General features: G+C 37.7%; 3 protein-coding genes across 7 annotated transcripts in view; all 3 read right to left on the bottom strand.

Moving 5' to 3' along the window:
* Positions 1-764: 764 nt before the first annotated feature.
* Positions 765-3,907, bottom strand: LOC107188238 (probable isocitrate dehydrogenase [NAD] subunit alpha, mitochondrial). Its single transcript, XM_015576500.1, has 6 exons — positions 3,786-3,907; positions 3,368-3,490; positions 2,528-2,700; positions 2,050-2,284; positions 1,652-1,930; positions 765-1,573 (listed from the first exon to the last, which is right to left on the bottom strand). Exons 1-6 carry the CDS (start codon positions 3,810-3,812, stop codon positions 1,334-1,336), a joined length of 1,077 nt encoding a protein of 358 aa, XP_015431986.1. The 5' UTR covers positions 3,813-3,907; the 3' UTR covers positions 765-1,333.
* Positions 3,908-6,385: 2,478 nt separating this feature from the next.
* LOC107188233 (heterogeneous nuclear ribonucleoprotein M) lies at positions 6,386-10,923 on the bottom strand. 4 transcript variants are annotated; one of them, XM_015576495.1, is made up of 9 exons: positions 10,783-10,923; positions 10,140-10,515; positions 9,464-9,781; positions 9,124-9,370; positions 8,868-9,044; positions 8,634-8,783; positions 8,344-8,543; positions 7,981-8,116; positions 6,386-7,746 (listed from the first exon to the last, which is right to left on the bottom strand). In XM_015576495.1, the coding sequence occupies exons 1-9, from the start codon at positions 10,797-10,799 to the stop codon at positions 7,691-7,693; spliced, it is 1,677 nt and encodes a 558-aa protein (XP_015431981.1). In that variant the 5' UTR covers positions 10,800-10,923; the 3' UTR covers positions 6,386-7,690. The 4 variants fall into 4 exon arrangements, with proteins under 4 accessions (XP_015431981.1, XP_015431979.1, XP_015431980.1 ...); XM_015576493.1 differs by having other exon boundaries at positions 6,386-7,608; positions 7,668-7,746; positions 8,344-8,783; XM_015576494.1 differs by having other exon boundaries at positions 8,344-8,783; positions 10,143-10,515.
* Positions 10,924-13,404: 2,481 nt separating this feature from the next.
* LOC107188231 (protein fem-1 homolog CG6966) overlaps positions 13,405-26,339 on the bottom strand; it is a 46,589-nt gene continuing 33,654 nt past the window's right edge. The window contains exons 2-8 of one of the 2 annotated variants that reach the window (XM_015576488.1): positions 20,248-20,407; positions 17,867-18,067; positions 16,363-16,614; positions 15,816-15,972; positions 14,981-15,407; positions 14,688-14,888; positions 13,405-14,366 (exon numbers count right to left, since the gene is read on the bottom strand). In XM_015576488.1, the coding sequence (XP_015431974.1) occupies positions 13,962-14,366; positions 14,688-14,888; positions 14,981-15,407; positions 15,816-15,972; positions 16,363-16,614; positions 17,867-18,067; positions 20,248-20,407 (1,803 nt within the window). In that variant the 3' untranslated portion in view covers positions 13,405-13,961. The remainder of the gene's footprint in view (positions 14,367-14,687; positions 14,889-14,980; positions 15,408-15,815; positions 15,973-16,362; positions 16,615-17,866; positions 18,068-20,247; positions 20,408-26,339) is intronic. The other variant, XM_015576489.1, reaches the window with a different exon arrangement.

Below are 26,339 nucleotides of genomic sequence, written 5' to 3' on the forward strand. Positions count from 1 at the left end.
ACTAAAATAGTAATTTTATTAGACCGAGAATTTCGAAAGACTAAAAACTCCAAATTTCAATGCATACCACTATTCATGTCTCTATATATCACAGGCGAAAGGGATGTCTAATATGAAAAATTTACAAAGAGTCAGTCGTTATTCGGCCGGAGAATCTCGATAAATCACGAAAAGAATTAACGAGCAGCGAAGATGACACCGGGTCTTCCTTCATCCCTTCCCCTGTCCCCGCCGGTGATATATAGCCGACAACTTTTCTCATACTTGAGAGAGTTTTCCTGAGAAGCATATTGTAACCACAGTGAAAGGGGAAACGGGGGGAGGAGTTACAAAGTGGTTAGGGATGAGTTCTTATAATGTAACACTATAAGGGATAGAATTGATGCTCGTGGACTTATTTTTCTATAATATTCTCTCTTCATCGATTATCCTGTCTTCCTTTTTTCTCTATACGGCAACTGATATTGGAGACATTCTTACTTATTTATCTTGATAGTCGTGTAAACGAACTTTTCTTCTTATCACTCTTGATTAACGTGCTATCGCTCATACAAGAATCGCGATGACTTATGTAGCAACGTATGACATGGTTTTGCGAAAGAACCAATCATACCATATATATGATAGATATCTTCGGTTTTATTTATTCGTGAAAGGTTATGTAATCCAGCTGTACAAACATACCTCGTTGGCGATACAAGTCTCGGCTAACTTACAAGCACACTCTGCTGTGAATTCGTCGAGGTGAAGTAAAAAGCTTCGTGTTGGGTTTATAATATTTTATTGATGTGTAATACTGCGCAAGGTTGATTCTTGAAACTCTTCTTCGGGGTCACGCTTGCTCCGTAACAATATCATTTAAAAGTATCATACACTGCTCCTAGAACAATTTACACGCCTAATCTTCAGTTTCCTTTTTTTTTTTTACAGATTCTACTAGAATCTTCCGTGACAAACATGCACAGAGGTATATTCAGTCCGTACACGCGGTTAGACTGCGTGCTTACGATCACAATAAAACAATATTAAATGCTATTACACTGTTAGCAAACTCCACGAAGTCAAGTAACATTACGTTTCACGGTAAACTATTTAAACAAGTACTCGGCAAAAAAATTATCTAAATCTGTGTGATCATATGATTAAGAACATATTTCTACAACTCGTAAAATCGCTGCAACCTGGACAATCAAGTTGCAGAGTGATCCCGGACATGTACAATGACGATAATTTGAAAACAATAATTACAGAGACGTTCGAATACAGCATGTTATCTCACGCGTATGATTTCTACGAGTATTTGGCAGTTTATTTCCATAAACCTCGGATCATTTTACTTCGTCTGTGCTAAAACCTTTTTGCAAATTTCATTAGTGTACTCGCTGCACTTTGCCGTCCCTCCAAGATCTCCCGTTAGAGATTTGCCTTCTTTAATGGTGTCGTATGCGGCGTTTTCAATGATTGCTGCAGGTTTGTTCAATCCCATATGTTTAAGCATCATTACAGCAGAGAGCAACAACGCGGTAGGATTTGCTTTGTCTTGGCCCGCAATGTCCGGAGCAGTTCCGTGCACCTGCATTTCAATAAAAATATTATTTCTGGTCCTTATACCAGAACAGATGATAACTAGTATGAATCTTTAATTACGCACAGATTCAAACAAGGCACCATTCAAGCCAATATTTCCACTTGGTGTGAGACCAAGTCCTCCTACAAGACCGGCACACATATCAGACAGAATATCACCATACAAGTTAGGCATTACAAGCACATCGTATTGACTGGGATCTTGGACCATGTTTAAACAAACTGTGTCCAGGTATCTTTCTTCAAATTTAATAGAGGGATATTTCTGGGCCGCGTCGCGACAGCATCTCAAGAACAAACCGTCAGACATTCTCATAATGTTTGCTTTATGTACAGCGGTAACCTGTAAAAGAAATCAATGGTTATACAATAAACTGACATTTCCCAAAATAAATATTATTATCTTGTAATAACAATAACAGATTTTAATTTTTGTGAAATGTTTATAGGCAAATTTCATACTTTTTTCCTATTGTTATCCTGAGCATATTGGAAAGCAAATTCGGCTACTCTACTAGAGGCTTCTTCTGTGATCAATTTAATAGACTGTACAACTCCCTCAACAATCTCGTGTTCTATACCAGAATATTCTCCCTCTGTGTTTTCTCTTATTGTAACAACGTCCACATTGTCATACAATGTTTTATAACCTTCTAGGGAGCGACAGGGTCGAACATTGGCATATAAGTTAAATTCTCTGAATAAAAGATAAATAGTAATTACTAACTGAATAGTATGAATTACGTGTTATATTCAGTTCAATTGAAAAACAGTTTAAACACATTCAAATAATTAAAACAGTACATATTCGCAGTAGTACTTGTGATTATGTAACGCAAACAATTCAAGATAGCTGCATTAAGGCTGACACAATACTCTACATACATGTGACAATTGAATCGGATTGGTCTTAATCACAGAAAGATAAATACAAGCTTACTTTCTCAATGCAAGATTCAGAGATCTGTGTCCTTTTCCAATAGGTGTCATTAAAGGACCCTTCAAACCAATCTTATTCCTGTTAACTGAGTCAATGGCAGCTTGTGGGATACCGAACCTGCCATCTGGACCTTTTACTGGTGTTACATCGACAGATTCCCATTCTATCGGCACCTGGTATACAAGAGAACTTTATAAATGAAAATATGTACAAATGAAACAACAATATTTTGCTAAAATCATGTCAAAGAATAGACAAATTCACTTTGATTAATATTATCATATACAGGAATACAATATATAGATGCCCAATTGTAAACACTAACAGTTGAGTAATAGTGTTATGCAATACAAGACATATGATTACTATTGTTTATCTTTCTTAAATACATTAAAACAACTGACAGATTACCATTGTGTACAAACAGAGATAGACTAAGAGACATGCAATCAATTAAACAGGATTTCATACAAACACATTAACATGTTTACATAAGTAGAAAGAAATATACAAATTAAAAAAACATACCTTAGCTACAATAAGAGCAGACTGAATTAGCCTAAAATTGGATCAACCTGTATAAGAGTAAGATTAAAATAAACTCCTTAAGGTTAGTAGTAGGACAAACAGGGTCACCTTGTAAGGTTCAAACAACAAGTATTCCATAATTCAAAATGTACAAATACTCTTGACATGGTCACTACTATGCAAAAATCTAACAAAAGTGTCAAAGTAATTATGCATGAATATATAGACTGTTCAACTAACATGCAGATTATATAAAAATGTCGTGCAACTACATCAACTGCTAAATTATAATTTCGTGTAAGAAGAATTCACCTTGGCGGCGTCAAAAATTTTTTGAACGGCGACAGAAATCTCCGGCCCGATACCGTCTCCAGGAATCAGCGTGCATTTGTGGACTTTACTGCTATAAAGGCGAACACCGCCAATTTTTGGAACCTGTTAAGAAAATATTGATGTAATTCATGGTTATCGAAAAAGGACACGCCGCAAATCGTATTGAATTTCGTAAAACAGGATGATAGGAACAAGATGAAACATTGATATCGTGGAAGAGACAGATAAAAAGGGATGAATGATATAAGAATAGAAGACTGCCAAGAGATTATACAGTCAAGCAGACAGATATATAACCAATCGGTGAATTCTAACCTTTCCATTTGGAATGAAGTAGTTACTTGGAAGACACTGGTTTGTTCGAGCATTTCTGATCGGTACACACGTAGATACTTACTGCGTTTCGTATCCACTGCGCTGCCATTCTCTTAAGAAATACTTTCTGGAAAAAAATGAACCTCCACCACCCAAAGATGTTGCGCACGTCAGAAGCGATGCGATACCAAAAAACGAGGGGAGAAGAACAGGCTTCGGTTGCGATTGGTTCCCGCGAGACGATGTCTTCTGCTATTCGGAAACCGGAAGGTAGCAATCGACATATAGAAGGAGACGAGTGGCTCCACATCCACTGATATTTTTATTTATACGAAAAGAATCGAAAATAAAAAATATATTTTATGTTATAAATGCCCTTTTTCATTTCTGGGGGTTTTCTGTAAGTAAATTTAAAAAGTCAGATCGCGTGATACTGACTTCGTTGGGGTTATATAAACGTTTTTTAGACGTTTGAAAAAGGCACATTATGCAAATTTTGATTGGTCGCAAATCGAGCTTTTAGTTTTTCCAAAGTTACTATTCGTAGGTATATAAAGTTTTTTTTACTAATTGCAATGTATGGGGATGGAGAGCAGAAAAAACATTTGTCAAATAGTGTTAAAAATGAACAGACTATCTTGCAATTCTTTAACTAAATAGATTAGAATGATTGGATAAAACTATTTCTACGCAATAAAATTATTCCTAAGACCATTATTATTTGCACAAACGTTGATATTTGTTACTTTGACTATTTAATCATTTTTTCGTCTGATACTTTCCGGTGATAGATGTGTATTATGATTCAGATTATATTCTGTAGCAGGTGGTAACTTTATTTAAAATTGAATACATATACAAATAAGCTGTATGTTTTTACAGTGTATACATTAGTATTATAATATCCATTTAAACAGTAAGCTAGTAATGGCACTGAACACTAAATATCACGATTATGTCGAGGTTGTGAATAAAGTGCATAGAGCTATACTTGTAGCTAATATTGATATAAAACAGTTTTTTATACCTTTTAAACAAGTTTTCCTTAAAGCAATTAAATACACTCACTTCTACAGGTTTTCACTAACACTGTAATTTCGGCAAAAAAAAAAGGAGATAGAACGCTGCACCATCCAATTTAATTACTTTATGACATAAACACTTACAAGTATAATCACGTTCATTTACCTTCATTTCTTATTATAGCACTGGGTATCACTCCTACAGGACTTACCACTTAATAACCATGTAGTCAGATGAAATAGATGTCCTGGAAGAACAGGTGTACATATAAATCTTTTTTCAAATTTTTTGAACTTACCTCATCTTCCAAGCAAACAGTAGCGGCCATTAGAAAAATTAGTAATATATCTAAAATACATAATTGCAAAAGTTTTGTTGTATAAAAAAATAATATATGAAAATATTGACAATAATGGTTACATCATTAACAATTGGCAAAACTTCTGTAGACATCGAATATTTAATGCGCTCCGGATATACTGAAAATTTCATTCCATAAACATATTCTTCCATTAACAATGAATATTTAGACACCTATAGTATACATAAATTTGAATAACACCAATGAGGAAATTCTGCTGTCCCTATTTTCAATCAATCATCGAAACAGTTAAATCCTTCCACTAATATTTCTGGTGGAATAACAAAAATACGAATGTGCGATCACTTACGATGGAAATGTACGGCACAAAGCCATTGCACACGATCTCATGCGTTATAAAGTAAGACCCTATCTGACATCAATGATAATATTAAGAAAAAAAGATACAACGTCCTTGAAATATTAAGAAACAAATTTGGTAACCACAAACGGAAATCGACGATGGTCATTAAAACGGTTCCATACGTATAGTGATAACACGAATTAATTGTTTCGTTGGCGAAGTCAGCAGAGAAAAGATTAAAAAAAGATTTGCCACCACTTACCATAGAAGTCATAATTACCACAAAGGGGTTCCTTGTTTTTCATGTTACATCAATACAGTTCGAACATACAGAATTCCACAATTTTTTGGACCAGACGCAAATATCAATAAATGTGGAAAATGCACTCAGAATACTACAATAAATAAGAATCAACCACAATGTTAGAGACGAAATGCCACATTACCAGCCAATCTTAACTTCCCCCGAAAAACCTGTTAATCCACCATTTTCATTCATAGTATAACTCTGAATTAACAATCTTCAGAGAAAGAGTACCAGATGTAACTTGACGAACCCAAATATTCTTCTAACGACGTTCCAGCATAACAGGAACACAGATCTTTGATAAAAGATTTCAAACAAATTATTCATTCTTCAAAATTGTCCGTCATAGAGGAAACAGGAAACCACAATCACTTTGAAAAGTTTCTCACCTGCGATGTAAGCAAATATTCACCTCAAGGATCGTGGAACTTCAATGTCTCAAAAGTAAACAGGGATTTCTACATCTAGAGATAGAATGGTAAAAAAACCTTTAAGCAGAGATTTCCTTTTAAAGTGCAATGCATTTGGAACTTCGACTCTGCATAAATATATCTGCAGACTATACGTTGCAGAAACGATAAATTTCCTTGCCAATGCATAATCCACAGCACTTGACCTGCTTAAAGTATTAAAGAATCACAACAACACAGAAATAAAACACAACGACCAGTATGTTTTTTTTTTGTAGTCAAAACGGATTTGGATTTTATTCAATCACTGTCATGATGTCGTGGTTATACAAGAGTGTTACACAATTCGCAGAATGTTCCTCGAAATCTACGTGGCGAGAGGAAATATGTTTACCAAAAAATGGAAATCTATAAAATTAGCTGGAGAGCCTCTGTGTTATGTGCACTTTCTTTCAACGCTGAAAGATGATTAAAAATTGTTTCCTTGTTCTCTAGATTAAACATTCACCTACTTTTTGGTAAACATATTCTAATGCACAATACGTAAGACAATTCTGCCAAATTTCAGGGGGTACAAAGTCATCCAATCTTCGGTCGCCAAAGTCTCGAAGTGAGTGAACTATAAGAAAGGGGCCTTTCCTAATGACAACTAAAATTTTGTATGCACTACTTGAATCTCCAAGTTTACTAAGAACGATGTGGCGCGACAAGTAAAAGATCAGACCGCAGAACTACAAATGGAAACAATACACAGTCCCCTGTTGAGCCATCATGTATCTCGTTATGTGTTAGATACAAGAATAGAGTGCGACCGATACCACAGAAAAACCGACACACGTCCACGATCTGCGTAGGATTGTGCATGAAATTATCTATCATACATGGATAAACTTTAAACTTGTAAAGCCCGTAACAGCTATATCGCGTTAGTATTTATGCTTGAAAGATTAATCTGTCTAACCTGGATCGATTGACCACACCGCGAACACGACCAAGAAGCGTCTCGCGTTCTCCGACCGGAATGTGGAAAAACCGATTGATCTCTCGTCACAAAAACTAAGAAAATAAACATACAAGCTACGTTTTGATAATTACTGTAAATAGCGTATAACCTATGTACTGAAAAAACCTACGGATTACGTTGAACATTATGAACCTAAGCCTAACAATTAAACTATGTATCGATCACACGAAAAGTATCCGATATCGGGAACGAACTGTTTAGTAGGACTTCCACTGCAAAAAGGAACGATAATTCTAGTAAAGAATTTTTTTTTTCAACTGAAACAGCCGTAGCAAGGAAGGGTGATCACCGGCAGCCAATAAGCATTCTTTTCGACGTTGAAGTAGGCATTTAAAACACGATTGTTGATCTTCCAACGACAGATACTTCTCACCCACTGTCCTAAGTTCTGCCACACAACTAGGATGAATTTCAAGTATTGTCATCAGGAGCGGAACAATCCTGCAGACCACATACGAACACCCAGTCTCCTCTCGCTGCATCAATAAGTTATGGTTAAGCATCAACCTATGCAGAGGTTCTCTATTACTGTTACCTTGAGTGTGTTCCCCCCAAGATTTAGTAAAGGCGAACTTCGATCGTTCTGCCGTCAATACGCGACCGATTCATCATAGCTATACATACATCATTAAGGAAAATCTTTCAAACGTGCAATTGTGCACAGTGGTCAGGATAAATCTCAGTGCAAGATCATATAAAAATCATGTTTATTACGTAATACGCAACATAAGTGGCGTGGGTAAATAGAACTAGAAAGTCTAAATATCCCCAGGGAACTTCCATATGTTGTATATTACGTAACAGACAGCAGATTTATGATTGATGCAAATGTGTTTGTAAAAGGATACACACAGCACGTTCAGCATCCCAGTCGGACGCGAATCGTACCATTCCCATGTCGGTTCCCCGCATTTCAGCGAATTTGACTTCTCCAACATCTTGGAACTTATCTCGTAACATTTGCCATGTGGTATTTGGTGGTAGCTATAATAGTCACATGAGTTTATATGTACCCAATTTTTCAGCGAACTTTATGCAAGATATGAATATACATAGAAACATATTTATACGTTTAATTACATATCCAGAGATAATGCAAAAAAATAAATTGATCCTAAGTTAAATGCATTAAATTTCTTGTCATAACAATCAATAATAATTCATTCCGACAGTTATGTCCACGTATTACAAGGGAAAGAATTTGTACATACGTTTCCTATAAGAATAGTGTCAGACATTGGTCGTGAACCATTAGCATTTTGCCTGTTGCCGCCTCCTCCCTGTCCCTGATTTCCACTAAAGCCACCGCCCCCACCAGGACCGCGGTCGTTGTCTCCTCTATTGAATCCACCGTCAAAATCTCTACCGCCACCGAAGTTAGAACCACCAAATGAATTGTTTCCACCGAAGCCTACATCATTGTCCATTTTAGATAAACCTCGCGGCGCAAAGGAATTGTTGCCTTGGCCACCAGATAAAGAGGCTTGTAAACTAGACAAACCTCCGACTCCTCCGCCGAAGCTATTTAAGTTAGAAGCCAATTCATTTGTCAAAGATGAATTTAGCAGAGAACTGGTGGTCAAGTTTGCACTTAAACCTCCAGCCAGACTTGCTTGAAGAGCTGCAGCATTTGTATTTGTCAATGCAGATGCTGGGATAAAAATAATTTTTTTCTTATTAATTCCTCGCTGTGCAACTGTAAAACGTTGAATTTATAGTAAGTATATAAAATTACCTAATTGTGCTGGGACAACATTGTTTAAACCAGCTCCAAAGGCTCCAGCAGCCAACACAGGAGCAGAAATAGGATTTACAACGGGAGGATTATTTGCCTGAACATTAGGAATGTTTCTAGCTACATCCATTAATCTATTACCACCAGCTCCAAGTCCCATTCCAAGTCCTTTCAAACCTATTATACAATTAATGATTAATTTTTGTTCTTTAATTGAAATTGAAAAATAATGTACTTAAATGAGATAAATATATACCTTCTGGTAACTTTGGTGGCATATCTGGTTCATTTGCTCTATCAAGTCGGACAGTCATACGCCTGTCATAAAGTTGTTGATTGTGAAGCATTGATATGGCTTGCACTGATTCTACCGGATGATCATATTCTACAACTCCAAAACCTCGAGACTTTCCATCTTTATCCTTGCCTAACTCAACATGCAATACTTTACCAGCTAGTTTGAATACCTCTAATAATTTCTTTTCGTCCACTTTATAATCAAGCTAAATACACAAATTATATAAGATTTAGATAAATTCTTTGTAGTTATGTAACCGAATGTAATTTCTATTGTTCTTATATAAATGTAAACTTACATTTGCAACAAATACTCTAGTAACTAAAGGTCCATTAATACCTAAGGATTCTAAAAACTGAGTACTTAAACCGTAGGTATTTCCAAATTTATTATCACCACCGCCGCCTCCTCCTCCTCCACCACCACCACCGCCGCCACCGCCGCCGCCACCACCACCACCGCCACCTCCGCCTCCGCCTCCACCACTTGGTACATTCATATTTTGTCGTCCACCACCTTGTGGTCTCGGTGGCTCTCTAAATCTATCATCACGTACTCTATCATTGTTACGAGCTGTGGCTAACCGACCATATTTATCACGTTCGATGTCAAAATCCTAAAAAGTACAGATATTAGAACATGTGTTCCTAATCACATTGTAAGTTCACATTAAGGTCCATTTATACTAAGACGGGTCTACCGCAAGACGACTGCACTGTCGATACACATGCAACATGAGGTCAATGGGCCTACCACGAGCTCATTTGAATAACATGAGAATTGAACAAACTCGTTAGAAAATCGTTGTCAGTGAATCATCGACGATGCTCCTTTGAGCATCGTTCGTAGCACGACCTAGTATACATTGTTTGATTTAAAACAAATCTAAGAATCTCAAGCCATTGCGTGCTCGGCCCGTCCCAATATAAACGAAACTTTATAAACAGTATCTGAGAAAATAATAATATACTAACTACCTCCTTCACCACAAGCTTTCTTCCTTTAATGTCGTATCTATGCATCTTTTCGACGGCAACTTTTACAGAGTCCGAATCTTCGAACTCGACAATTCCGCAGCCTCTCGGTTTGTCATTTTCATCGGTGAAAAGCTCCACGTGTGCAACTTTTCCGACCTCGGTCCGAAAAAGATCCTTAAGATCTTGCCAACGAAAATCATAGGGAATGTTTGATACGTAAATCCGGCGATCCGAAGCTTTCCTGCCGCCACGATCGTTTCGGTCTCTGCTTCGATCATGACTCGTCGAGTTTATGCGTGTTTGTCTGTCTGATCTGCGATTGCGATCTCGTTCCCTACTTCGATCTCGTTCGTCATTATTTTGCACTTGATTCCTGAAGTTCATAAAGGCGCGTAAAAATAACGTGCTCGGCGAAGCGTTCGGCGATTGTCTCAGAGAGCGTCAATGAAACGCGCTACGTTTTTCATTGTGGAATATATACAAATAGTGATTGGTAATACGCAATTAAACGTATTTTCTTTATGCGATTCATGTTGTCGTTAATTCCTACGTATTGCGTCGGTTTATGTTGCTTGTACGTGATCCCGCACGCCGAAAGGAACGTTCGATGAATTGTACAAAATATTACTTTCATACTTACTCGTCCTGCTTTAGCATCTTCGAGGCTTCTTTCACTATTCAAACAATTTAACTTATGCGAAGAATTCGTACTAAAATTCGCAGTTGAAAAGAGTAAAAGACACCCTGCATCCAAACATACGCGACCACGAAGCGTCTTATAAAATGGCCGTCCACGGAAGTAGTAAATCGTACCGGAAACTACTATATTCAATAATAAGTTCCAGTCGGAAAACAAATTATAAATGAAAGTATGAAAATGGTATCTTCGGAAAGCCTAAATATTTATATCGTTCCTGTTATGATAGTTTATAATCGTGAATCGTGTTTGTGTTTATAAATATAAATAGAATATATATGTATAGTAAGTTCAGACTATAGGTTTGTTTCCTTTCATGCACCGACATCTGTCGTGTACCATGATATTTAATGGCACAAAATATATTTCATGTATTTCAAATATTTTTTTCTAATAGTATAAGATAATTTTTTGAATTACTAGTGTTTATTAACATTGTCGGTAATAACGGTTTTAATTAATAATATTTCATTTTTTCTTACCTAACGACGTGATACAAAATACCTACAACACCCTGTACGTCGAAATGTCCAAAGTACTAAGCACAGACGAGATATGTATGTATGATAAAAATCGAGTTATCATCTTACGAGTATTGTATATGTATCTAACAAATAAATGAAAATGTGCTTCATTAGTGTCAAATTTTTAGCAGTCATTAACAACTACTATCTATTATATGTGTAATTAAAATTAAATGTGATATTAAAATTGGTACCAAAAGAGTATGTCGTGTCATCTAGGGGCAAAAATATGGTACTAATTTATTAATAGCTTGGATGCTTTGCCGTTGATGTCGCCATCGATATATGATTATACAAAGTCTAATTTGTTAATAAATTTCGGACAACTTATTGGAAAACAGTAATATCTAATATCTAACGTGTTAGCAACATTAAGTTTCAGCTAGGAATTTATACGTATACACGTTTTATTTTTCAGAGAAAATATAATTATTAGATGCTATAGGAGGAAATGCATTGTATTACTAAATAAAAATAAATAAACCGTCCATTATTATTAATCACACCTGTATTTTCACAGTCTTTACATTATAAAACAGTTAAAGTGGGTGGCTCTGAACGTAAGATACTTTTTTTGTACAAAATTATTAATGTTCATGTAAAACTACAGTGATAAATTAATGTGATTATGAAAACAGAAACGCATTTAAACGGTACAAAACTACTAAACGACGCAAAAATTATGAATAAAGTTGTTTATTCTTTCTGACTTATACGGATTTATTCTACAATAGTGCTATTAATTCTCGAGTGCAAATATAGAACTGTTTTCAAAAAAAGCACCTTACTTAAACACCTCGCGTATCATGATTCTTATGTGTGTATATATATATATATATATATATATATATATATATATATAATTCTGTATAATACGTATAATCTATATGTATGTTTATCACATTTTAAATAAAATTAAATCGATGTAAATGAATCGTTTACAAATAATCTTTACATATGAATCATAATATGCACATATAACTCTGAATCTATCGAAATAATAAACAGCTTTGAGTAAAATAACTTGTATGAAATTCTGACGATGCTCAAAAAGAAAACCCAGAACACGTACGTTTATACAACAAATGAAAACTTTACGGAGTTCCAAAAGAAAATATTTAATCGCAATCTATATTTCTTCAATATTTCAACACAGGAGTGCATGCTTTATCGTCTTACGAATTGCTTATTCACTCTAAACGACAAGAATTTGTGTATTACACAATCTTATCCCTGTTTTATTCGTTTATACAGCGTTGAAAGTAAAACCGTTTCTTCTACGATTACACAACGTTTTCCAATTTAACATACATTCATGTTATGACTAAATATCATTCAACGCGATGTGTATATTATGGCTCGTATGGGGTTTATGTATAAGGGAACGGCTATTCGCCAAGTATACAATAGTAAAATCACATTGATCAATATTTCTAAGCCATTATAATCGATGCCAGTAAATACTCTCCTAGGTTCTCTGTTTCCGAAGATTTCAATTCCTTATGAAGTTCCACACCAATAGACGAGATATTTCATGTACGAAATCGCGATAGAATGAGTTTGCGCTATACAATAAGCTGCTGCAATGATTCCCTCGAATTTATCTTATCGTACTTATACAGGGCGAGGTTAAATATATGGTACAATCGGGCCGGCACGATTCCTCATGAAAAAATATGTACGAACGTTTAAAATAACAAATAATTTTGTCCAAGGTATTGTTCCCGAAACTATCGAATCTGAAGATTGCACCAGCATGCATACATTCGTTCATACAATAGGTAGAAACGACTAGTAATAAACAAACGCTTTAACCAAATCCCATTCTGTGGGACATTTCACCAAGAAATTTTCAATCACACTTATCGGAAACAGTCCTACTTACAGAAAAAAATGTTATTCTATACTTTCGACGAATTTCTTCATAAAGAATCATTCCCTGACTGTACACCAGTCCGATACTTCTGTCTCCGCGAACCAACATGAAATAGTATTCAAAGTATTGAGAAATAGTCTCGAGTAATTGGCGAATGTTGGCGATTTAGAGATATTGAAATCCGTATCTGAGGCGATGGTCTTTAGGAGCGCGATCTACATTGAGTGCACTGTTTTTAATCGTTATTGATACAAGATAATGAATATGTAACATCATGTACATAGAAATCATTAGCTCACTGTATAAATAAAGAATAAAGATGCGCGGCTGTCGGTTGTTGAGAGGCAACGAGAAAACAGTTGTTCACGAGATCTGACAGCCTGTCGTACGGACCCGTGTGTGTGTTATTCAAGAATAAGGAATATTAATTTTGCTTTTCTATATTGATTCGATTAGAAAATCCCACGTCGGGCTAGGTCGTGTGCGTACCGCGGTAACAGTATTATCACATGAATAATAATGGCAGGTCTCTTAGGGTAGCTTTTATACTTTCCCACTTAGAAACATATTCTAGCATTGGTTTACTATTCGAAAAGATGCAAAACTTCGTCGTCGACACTTTCGTCTTTAGTAAACAAATTCAATTCACTCTCGTGGCATCGTGAACAATACCGTGCAACATCTCCGTCGATGTGTGTATGTGTATGTGTGTATTCTCGCGATTAGTGCATCTGAACGAAGGATCGGAGATGTTTTGGGATTTCGTCTACCTTATGCGTTCTTTTAACTATTCTAGCCGCGAGGCAGGAGAGAGTGGTGTATTTTATCGGGTTCACAGAATTGTAAAGGGGTTTGTCGCGTACCAGCGTCTCGAAGGTTTTACCCTCGTTATTAACGGTATCGATGTGCGCGCCGGCCTCGAGTAGAATGACAGCGAGGTCCCGCCGCCACATGTGCGATATAGCGGCAAGATGCAATGGCGTGTTACCGTCGTTGTCCCTTGTATTAACATCGGCGCCAACTTTTACGAGAGCCGCTGCCAAATGCGGGGACGGGAATTCGTAGAACGAATACTTGCCGAGTACAGTGCCCATCCCGCTATGAATCAAATGCAACACATCACGACCCTGAAGAACAAAAAAACCAAAGAGTGTTAGGTACTCTATGTAGATCTCCCGTTTACAGTCTTATGAGATACAATAGAGCTCTATTCGTTACGAACCCGTGTCGGTAGTTATAAATGATTCAGTCAATTGGAATATGTAAATAACAGCTCGCGTACATGAATCGACTAAGGTTATGTTGTCAGAAACTGTTGCCAAGCTTAAGCTTGTGTTGTACCAATAATAGAAGTTCAACGACGTTAATTTAATCGGCCGTTTAGGGCACAGAGTTTCGTTTAGGTAAATTGGAGATATCGTTAACTGTAATTTATCAATTGTACTCACATGTCTGCCTTTGGCATTTATTCGAACTAATTCGTAAATCGCTTTATGCAGAGCGACATACTCATCGGTACCCTCTTCTGGAAGTTCACGTGTCAATAGACACGCCAGCTGTAGAGTGATTACTAGAAGTTTATTCAAATAGGTTAGGTCGCCCTGATAGACTTTGTTCAATATTTGCTTTCCTAATTTCACTTCCAAGACCTGCAACAACAAGTCGATCTATTGTATTCTCGAAGGTGTTACAACACGGTGACAGAATCATTCCGCGTGTGTGATTTAGAGTCAGGACTTACAGCTTTTTTGAACACTCTGAGAACCTCTTCTCTCTGGACCGGTGGCACTTTTCGTTCCGCGACTGTCTGTCTGTTCATCATAATTCTGAAAAGCTCGGCGAAACTGGTCAACGAACCCTGAGTCGTAGGATCCAGCGGGTCCAACATACTTTGCTGTATGTCCAAGACGTAATTCCACAGTTCAATGCAACGACTGAACTGTCCGCCGTCCGCGTAAACTGCTCCTCTGTAGCGAATGTAATAGTGAGTGTCAGGATGGGCTGGACCTAATATTCGTTCGCGAATTACAAGGGCTTGCATCCGCATTTCATCCGGATCGTTCAAGTCGCCCAACGCGTCTGGATCGGAGATTTCTTCCGCGAAATTGTACGCAGCTACAGCTGGTGGTGGGGATGGTTTCGGTATCGCTGGAAGATCCGGTCGGTATCTGAAAAAAATCATGCGTTTAACCACATTTACTTGATTAAATTCGTATAGGTAATTAATGGTCGCTATTTATCAACCATAACATCATTATTACAAAGATTACACATTAGTTTTGTACTCATATATGCAATAAAATAGTCACTTTAAATAAAACCATTTATTTTTTAAGGATCATTGTTTCATTTTATGCAAATAAAAATTTTTCAAAATAACCCTTTTGCATAATGTTTGTTAAAAAAGTATGTATATATATATAGATGTAAACGTAAACACTGCATATCAAATTCTTAATTAAATAATATTACATTAATAAGGGCGGCGAAATTGTTTTTGCACTCGGACGGCCAACAACCCATGAACGACCCTGCATACCCCACTTCCCATTTATCAGCAGGAGAATATCGCAAACCTTTCGTCCATCGCCCGTTTCCAAAGTTCAAACGCGCCCGTCATGTCCGTCTTTTTATCCACATAAGTGGCGCCCAATAGTTCCAACGCGTCGATGCGTTCCTTCCGGCTGACCAGATGCGGCATATCGATGAAGTACTCAACGATATGTTTTTGACCTACGTGAAACAATTGTCACCGTTAATGTCGTGTCTTCCCTCCAAGGACGTTTTCTTTGCCCGACATAACGAAAACACCTCGGATATGCGTTCCTTGTGTAATCTGTTTTAACCCTTGTATGGGCAACTCAATATCCAGGTATCTATTTCTAGATTTTCTTTCACAATTTTTTATGTTCTTTTTTTAAAACACCACTTGGTATAGAAAGGGAAATGTAAGAGGTTCGGAGAAGTATGAAAGTACAATTATCTATGTTTATCTAATCTGTCAGAATAGGATGTTTGGGGTACTCCGATTGCTCACTAACTGTGAACATTTTGGTTGTCCACACACGGCTTAAGAGAACCTTTGCGAGGTAGGTCGCACACGGAACATTCAGCTATAATAACCTGTTACTGCTGCGACAAGCAACGGCGTCATCCCGCAGTAGTCTGCGTCGATTCGTGCGCCATGTTTCATCAGCATCTTCACGATCTCGAGGGAACCATTCTCGGCACAGTCGTGGAGCGCCGTGTTGCCTTTCAACGATTTACGATTCACGTCCGCTTTCAGGGCGAGTAGGTACCTGACGATGTTGTTGTGGCTTTTGTAACAGGCGATCATCAGACTCGTGTGACCATGACGGTTCGCCATCTCAATGTCTGCAATCAAGAGATATCTAGGTTTTAACCTTTGATTGTGCTTCTGTCTTATTTCACCGCGGAATGGTTGTGTTGAGGCCAGTGTATGACAGACAACGTGTGAATACTCGACCACGGAAAGACAACACCAGGGATTGAAAGCAGTTATGAGATCGGTCTCGGTCCTGAAACTGTTATGAGAACCGAGACAATGTTATATAACTAGACTACGGATGTTTATGCTAATTCGAACTTTCCAAGATAAATTTTGGAAAACCAGACATAAGAAGACACTGACTTTCTTCGTCAATGGTTCTATAACTTTGCAAATAAATTAATACATATACTAAATATTATTGAAATTTCTATTTTATTCAGGTCTACACATTCACTTAGGCTATAAATGAGTAAGTTTGCAGTCTAGTTATAACTGTTACGACTTTGCAGTTACGAAAAACATTAAATATTACTGTTACAGATTATGTTTAAGTTTGCAACGTTATAATTTTACAATTTCACAATACTAATATTTTTGTTTTTCCTAATTTAAAGTAATCTGTTTTCTAATTGGTTTATCCAAAAATTAAAGAAAAACTATTTCATTATACTAGGTAAGTAATATATTTAACGATCAATATAACATAAGTATCGATTCCAAAACCGTTTTGAAACCGATATAAAACCGAAAAATAACAGTTATAGAATCAATATAGGACCGATATAATATCTCACAACTATAGATATAATCTCATGACTGTTTCCGTCAGAATCGATGTATAAGAGTTTCAAACAGTTATTTTCGGAACCATTTCAACCCCTGGATAAAATAGATAGCCATAGAACCCTCCCCCATCCCCATCCCTTTCTGTCCTTCCGCCACCATTGGCCAATCAGCGATATACAGCCGAGCCCACGAGATCTTGTCAATCGACCGCTTCAAAACTATGTATACAGGGTGTAACAAAAATGTTGCAGGTCCCTCATGAGACAATTTAGAACAAATTTTTTTTTAGCAAAAATATTAACCTCGACCAATCAGAGCGCGAATCTGCCGACCGAGTTCTCGCGGTAACGTTGGCTACCAATCACAGCGCGTACGTCGGCAGATTTGCGCTCTGATTGGTCGGTGTTTTTCGTTAATATCTCGTTAACAAAGCCTCCGATAACATTGTTGCTAAGAAAAAACTTGTTGAAAATCGTCTCACGAGTGTCTCATTCCAAGGACCTGCAACATTTTTTTTACACCCTGTATATCCACGACGTTGATACGCACCTGCACCGTAATTGACTAGAAATTTGACGATTTCGAAGTAGCCGTCGAAACAAGCCGCGCGCAGGGGCGTCGATCCTGTTTTGGTGGTTGCGTTCACTTCCGCGCCTTTTTTCACCAGCAACCTTACCAGAGCGAAGTGACCAGCAGCCGCTGCGCACCACAGGGGTCGCGCGTCTTCTATCGTTTCGCCGTCGAAGACTACTGTCATGGGGAAACAACGTTGCATTAGATACTGGAAGTTTCTGTTTTTGTGTAATCTTTCTATGATTCGAGTATCTCGAAAATTCCGATTTTTTGTTAACAACCGCCAGGATTGTAAGTGGCACCTGAATAGAAGTATTGGGGAATTTTTAATTTTTCCTGATATTTGGCTCTCCAGAGTGAAACCAGCCAGCTTACAAGTTAATATGGGTTTTCTTATTTTTATATCTTAAAAACTATGACAGATATTTAAAAACTTCTAGTTTTTAATTAAATGAATAAATTTTTATTCTGATATTTATTTTTATATGTTGTATAGTTTTCAAGATATACAAGGAAAATAGGGGGTTGTTTAACCCCGAAGAATTGAATATCAGCAAGAATGAAAAATTGCTCGATGCTTTTATTAAAAACCTTACAAACCTGTGGGGTTTAAAGAAAAAAATCAAAATTCTCGGTGTACCGAAGTTCCTTTGCCAGTAACGTTTTTTTTTATCCTTCTTATCTTTCGTCGTTCATCGTTTTAATATCTGTTCAACTCTACTATGGTCCTCCAGTTTAGTCAAATCTAACTCTGTTCTTGTTTCTCGAAAAATTTCTCTAAACGCGAAGGAGAAGTAAGAGTTGTTACTGATACGTGTAGTTCTGATTTCCAGTGTTAACAACCGCCATTTGAATGTAAAACAATGCAAACGCCGGGAATAGAAAGCCAGCTGAAATACTCGCGTCGGTGAATGTGCTACTAATATAATACCGAACATTGAAATCGATAGAAAATCGATCAAAGTGTACTACTATTCGTTGCTTCGAATTAAATGTTTTTCCTTTTCAAACGTTTTCGTTTTTCTGTATCGCCATCACTGGCAGAAATGTTTTTGAAGGTACATCACCGGGTGACTTAAATCCGTAGGATTTACAATTAAAATCCTTTCCAAGAATCCATTGTTTCAAATGAACTGTATTTATAACAGAACCGGATATTTTATGATTTGGATTTCACCTTTTTCGGTGAACGATTCAGGACCGCAATAATATTGTTTGTTGGATCACCGGCGGATTCCATTATGACGAAAATACATTCTGAATGACCATTGTTTTCCAGGATTTCGAACGTTCGTTCTTTTGTAAGGACCGCTTCGAGTGGAAACGTACGAAAGAACGTTAATCAATCGATACCTTTAAGAATTGCAGAATTTCCGAAACACACAAGGGCGCGACAGTATTCGAACGGTGGTATATTTCGAATTTAAGTGAATAAAAATCGCACGATTACATAATGATTTTAAAAATGTAATATCCATAATTTCGTTACAAAGAAGAGTAATGTAATATTTATGGTACTTCCTCTACTCTATTATCCGTAATTCCTCTACTTTGCCCTCATTTTGAAACGCTGCATCTTGAAAATAAAACATTTACGGATCTTTTTTCCCAGCAGGTACAGCTTTTGAAAAAATCAATTTTTTTTAAATATGAAAATTTTCACTTTGTAGGTGTGTTGTATTTAGGGTAAATGCACCAATGAATGAACACTTAAGAGATTTTGTAACTATTAAAGTCGACTTTTAACTGATAATAATATTAATATATGTTCCGCACATAAATATTAAATTTTTTAATATCTATACCTTTTCACTGGTATGTGTTCATTTACTGGTGCATCCACCCTATATAAGAAAAAAGTAAAAATTCGTTGAACAATGTCATTAAATCATGCAATCCGTATGACTATAACCACCGTTCGAATATATTTCTGTATAATGAACGCTAACGATATAGCGAGGTAGAAACCTCAAAGGCGCTCAATTAATATTTTCCATCTTGTAGGCAGTAAATGACAATTGACTGAGATGTCACTAAAGTTTGTAAACGAACTACCCTTTTCTAAATTAATTCTCCCCGATGGTGCACCAATTTGGAAAATTTTGAAAATGTTACAACTTGAAAATCCTTCGAGACAGCGAATGAAGCTTCCTTGTTTATTGCCCCCGTTGAGTTTATTACCTCATTCTAATATCGTTACCGTCGACTATACCTGTGCCTCCCGTCTGCCGGAAGTTCCGCAATTTTGCAATTCGTTGCTCCGTAACTCCGATGACGTAGCACAAAAAACGTTTCGAGTCACCGAGGATTTTGAGAGAAAGAGACAGACAGGTGATCAGCGAGGGGGAAGACATTACCTGACCCGGATTGCTCGATATTCGCGCCACATTTTTCGATTAGGTATTCGGCCACGTCGTAATGTCCGTTCCGACAGGCCATCACCAGCGGCGTCGCGCCGTTTGTCTTGGCGTCGACTAATATATCTACCTCATCCTTCTCGCGTTGATGCAAGAACACCTGAAACGAGACGAGAACACGCGACACGTGAGAACAGTGGCACCGAAAAACAAAAACATATGTACGTGCCAGGTGTACAAATTAAGCTCTTCAGGGACGAATTTATTAAGATCGGAAAGAATGTTTTTATTCTTCGGGTGACAGAGACCAGCAATCAATTGGTAGAATATCGTTTTTTGTTGGGGAATCTCCCAGTGAATATTAACAGTAGAACTACTGACGATAAAAATCGGTGGAAAAACGTGAAAAACTTATGAAAATTTAGAAATTGATTTAGATAGAATTTCTTTACATCCGTATTCTAATAAAAGGTGCAAAAGATCTGCGAAAATGTATTGTCATAACATTTTAATCGTTGTTGTAAGAGAGTATTGACAAGTCATTTTGACTTGCTTGGTAGTTCTAGTGTTAATTACAGTTTCGGAATGATGTTTGAATGAAAGAAAAACTAAACGTACCATTTCTTTTCGAGAGAGGATTGGCCAACTTCTCGAGAAATGGAGTAAATGTGTAGGGAGTGATGGGGAGTAGTTTCAAGACTGGACTATCTTTTAGCTTCTTTTTTGTAAATAAACAACAAATTTATGAAAAGGTCAGCAATTAATTTGTACATCTGATGTTTCTAGATTCTTAGAAAGAATAATTCGTATTAGGTAGGTACTGTTCACGAACTGTTTACGAACACCAGTGGAGATGCACCTTAACGTTCGAAAACTTTTCGTCGTTTATATTGTAATGTGATCATTTTGTTTCCCTTCTGTACCTGTTTTCAATGAAAAATAGTAGGAGTTTAGACACAGGAAAGTTATAATTAATGTGTGATCGTTATCTGTGTAATAATGTTAATTGAGAAATGATTTATAGGACAGAACGATAATATGTAGATAACCGCGGGTATCACGGTTTGATGCTCGTTCATATTTAATCGGGTTACGTTATCTAATCGTTAAGGTTTCTAATGACATAACAGGACTGCGGATATTATGCATTTATAGCGTTTACGATTACGTAAAACGGGAACGAAGTAAAAGCTCGGGTTTTAATATTGTTTTTGTTTCGTTCGTAACTTAATAAAGTCGCTTCGGAAGAAAATACATTTTTACCTTCGAAATTTTCATTTTAAATGCAACTCGACAATAAAAATATATTCTCGATTATAGAAACAAAAAACGTTCTTGTATATAAAACACGACGTGAACAATTTAATAAAGTCCAATTCAAGAAACGCTAGATCGTAATTCAACCATTCAGTGTCTAAAACGCTAGAACCACGATTGTCGAACAATAAATATCAATCCATTACAACATCCAGAGAGGGTCACTACTTCATCCGCAGATAACAATTAAATTAAATCCCCTCCTATCTTACTCGCTCATTTTAAATCTCATATCGATTCAATAATATAAACAACGCTTGATCTAAACTTTTCCCACTTCAAACACTGTCTGAAACATTATCTGAATCTACATATGCGCATCGATTATACAATCTAAACCAGTGAAACTTCAATCGGACACGCCAGAAATGATTTCGAAGCGACTTAAATACTCTGGCACTGTAAACTTACGTTCGACACTACGGCACCCGTTTTGAACCGTTCGATGGATTCACTTCCGGCGCAAGAAACAGAATTTTCGTGGGGGTAAATTCACTCTCGTATCGTCGACAAAATGAAATCTCCGCTCCGGTAGAGATCCACGGCAGAGAACGTTTAGACGAAGTACCACGAAACACTCGTCACCGACGGATCCTTCCTTCGGCGAATAATAAATATGTAAAATACGTCGGGTCCTCACTTTATGTAGCCGCACAGACACATACGCATGTACACGCGGCACTCGACCAGGCTCTTCCCAAAACTGCTCTGTTCTTCTCTTACGTGTACTCGAGAAACGCTTTTGTTCCACTCGTACACTCTCTCCCTCTCTCCCACCCACTTGCGTACACTTCTACAACTCGATCGTCTTTTTCACGTTAAAATCCCCGATACAGATCGATTTCCCGCACTCTTCGTCTCACCTTTCCATTCCGTCCAACCGATTTCACGCGCCCGTACCACTTCCATTCACTGGACGATTATAAATTCGAAGACACCGAAAACCGTACGACGAGCATTCACCACGACACATCGATGACTGTTGCTCAATCTTGCTCCAATTAAAATCGACCGAACAACGTCCACGACTAACGTCTCATTTCTATATACTCTCTGTATAACCTTTTTATAACAAGACCTGCAATCAGTATCAGGTAACTAGAAGAAACAGAAGATCCTTCCTGCTGGACCTGGTCCTCTTCCACTAGCAATCTGTATCGTTTCTTCAAATTTTTAGCAGTACGCTGTAGTATTTAGTATGTAATCTAACGTGTCAGACGATTTATTCGACCGTGTTTTTCGTACAAGAAATTTTGTCTTCGTTCAGAGTTACAGGAAAAGTAGCTTTCCGTCCGCCTCGGACCACGTGGTGGTTGCACGACAACGAGTACACACGTTGCTCCTGGAGACGGTTGCGTCACACTCCGGTAAATTCACGATCGAGTCACAAAGTGTGTCGTACAAGCAACAGACTATACCGTGTCTATATGGACCTCGTAAAAAAATTATCGATTCGTGTCGAGATCTATCAGGATCGATGCGATCGCGTGAAATCGCAATACGTTCGATCGGGCCCAATGGCTGCAATGTTACGCCGTGTATCGATTTGTCACGGTTCGAGGAAAAACTTCGGGTGTCGACGACGAAAAAGTCTGGGACCACAACTGAATCCTCGCGCGCTCAATACTGTGCCCCCGCGTCAACTGACCGAGGAGACTCACGGGAACCCCCTAACCGATGATTGGCTGCTCCCGTAAAGACCCATCGTTCACCACACCACCGGTGGACGCGACGCGGACGGGTCCCGTTAAACGAATAATCGGTGACATTGGGGGGCCCGGTCGGCCCGGTTGGGAAAGACGGTGAATGGACGAAACATCGTTCTGCCTTCGACTATGGTGGGGAAGGACAGGGAGAGACCGGTCGTTTCTTCTATATATTTTCGACGGTCCCCGTTTATCACCTTCCCTCTCCCATCTTCTAGCCTTTGTCCACTCCCTTTTCGTCCCCGTTCGGTATATGGGTCTTTGCTCAGCCTCCTGCTAGAAGAGATCTGTGTACGTATATACACTACGATATTAGCCGGGGTCGTAAAACGGAGCATTGAGGAACGCGTTCTATTCTGGTTGGGCCCAAATACGCCTAGATTTCACCATTCACGTTATATTTTTCTGTGGATCCTGAAGACGATTCGGGTAGAGTAGTCGATTTTTTTCAGCCATGATTTTGCAGAGATTATGTACTGTGGCCGTGAAACGAATTATTGGCGAATGTGTTTTGTTCTGGTTGGGCCCAAATACGCCCAGATCTGACCTTGTACGATATATTTCCTCTTTGGATTCTGGAGGTGATTCGAGTGGACTACTCAGCTTTTTTAATTTATTATTTTGAGGAAACAATATACCAGGGTTGTGAAACGAATCATTGTCGAATGTGTTCTGTTCTGGTTGGGCCCAAATACGCCCAGATCTGACCTTGTACGATATATTTCCTCTTTGGATTCTGGAGGTGATTCGAGTGGACTACTCAGCCTTTTTAATTTATTATTTGGAAGACACGATGTACCATGGTCGTGAAACGAATCATTGTCGAATGTGTTCTGTTCAGGTTGGGCCCAAATACGCCCAGATTTGACCATTTATGATCCTAAAGTGGACTCGTGTAAGCTATAGAACTGTCTTTTGTCCATTTGCCCTATATTTATTATGTACTTTCATGTAACGAATGTGTGCTTTCGTTCAGTTTCTGTGCTACGAGTGCTGGCTCTCGATGAGTCTGAATGGGTTAACGAAACTATTGATCCTAGACTAACATTTTTATTTCGCAGGAAATGAGCTTTCTCTTTTGTTCACAATTTGTGTCGTTCGACGATGTGGGAATGTCGATGTTTGAAATTAGATTTTTCAGGCGATCGAGAAAGTGTGCCTCTGGAGCACCGCTAGGATGGTGACAGACGGTGCATTTACAACTGTGGTGAATGAATAAGATTATATGCTTTAGGGTCGGGGGCAATTCATTGAATAGCAGCATCCCAGTTCCATAAGGACAGATAAACCCTAGGTTATGTTTTCGGATGCATTGTAGTTGGGTTAACAGTCAATGGACCCTTGTAAGCCATCTGATCTGCTAGGCTAAAAACTGCTACTGAATCATTTCAAACTTTTACCACACACTCCCTTTGATTATGCTATATCTCTGTGTATAAGCTAAGCTCTTTTCTGCAAACCTATCAAATTTGTACATATCTGGGTCACCAAGACATACATACAACCAATGAATTATATTGCAGGCTATATCCCCAATAAACATGTTATGCTGATCGCAGTTTGTGTACACATATTCTTTACATAAATATTTATTTCAAACCTATTCTTCTTTGTGTAATCGATATTCATAAATCGGTGTTGAATGACCACTCTCAGAATCGCTGTCGTTCGGTTCTCTAGAATCGTTGAATTAATTTACGAGTCGTAAAGTTTTATGGGGAACCATTTGGCTCTTTTTGTGAACATAGTTACACTGTGTTTAGTAGCGGCGAGCTATCTTTCTTCGAAATGGACAGCACATTCCGTTAGTCGACTGACCGATTTTCTGTTTCGTGGGTCAGCCCACAGACTTTTCGGAGCCAAGCCAACGAGAAATGTAGGTAACGGGAACGAAGATAGTCGAAAGATCGCAGGTCGCTACTCGTGAACGATCGAACAGACGTTTTCTTTCTCTTAACGGTGAACGATGTGTAATTCGATTTCTTTGCTCGTGATCCATACTAATCTGGCGCCGTGGATTTATAGTGGCCCCCTTGATCGAGTCTGAGAGGCCATTTTGTCACGGATCGATCGAGTATTTACTTTTTCCCAATAATTTGAATTTTCCAATTTGTACATACCAACCAGAAAAAATTCATATTTCCTATTGATTGTTCTACATTTCACCGTACTTTTATACAGTTTCATTCAGTACAAACATATAAAAGTCGTAATTAATATTATACTATTACATTATCGGATTAGTCTATAATTTTCAGTTCATTCTACATAAACGGAATTAAAACATTGTCAGTAAGACGGTAACAAGTTGTTGACGATCAAGATAGATATATTACCGATTTAACGACTAAATCGTGGTTTATTCGCTTCGAAGATTTCCTCAAAGATACGCACGAACTTATGGACCGACTTAACAATATCGACATAAGACAAAATGTTTAAGGAAATTCCAATGCACATTCGAATCAATCAATTTTATGGAAACCGCATCAACATTCAATTAACCAGTAATAAAACGTACCTAAGCCCATTATCTTAAATAACTGGTTTTCATCAGCGTATCGGAAGCTTTACGACGTGTTTACGTCTCGTTCACGAAATGAACCATTTGACTCAATTAAAGTAATTACTACTAATTGCCTTCGTTCGTCTCCAATACACTGAGTGGCATAATTACGAAAACATCCTAAAATTTAAGTATTGTGGTCAAAATAAAAACGAACCACTTTTTGTTTCTGGGGAATATAATTTATTCTTTTCCGGAGAAGTATTATTTCTCAACACGATTTCAGACATGGGATACATGGTTCGTTTTTATTTTAACCACAATACATAATAATTGCAAATTTTAGGGTGGTTTTACGCCATTTAGGCGTATGCCAATTAAAATAACAATATTAAAACAAGTATTAAAAAATCGTTAAACACACCCGTAGTGGCGTTTGTTTGTCCTCAGTGAAAAGTTTCTACAGTCGGTGATTATCAAAGTGTGTCCTTGAAAAGAAACCAACAACTAGTAAAGTTCCTTATCTCGGCCGCACTCTCGTTCAGAATGTATGCGGGACCTAC

Source organism: Dufourea novaeangliae, unplaced genomic scaffold, assembly GCF_001272555.1.
Source record: "Dufourea novaeangliae isolate 0120121106 unplaced genomic scaffold, ASM127255v1 scaffold118, whole genome shotgun sequence".
NCBI classification, from domain to species: Eukaryota; Metazoa; Arthropoda; class Insecta; order Hymenoptera; family Halictidae; genus Dufourea; species Dufourea novaeangliae.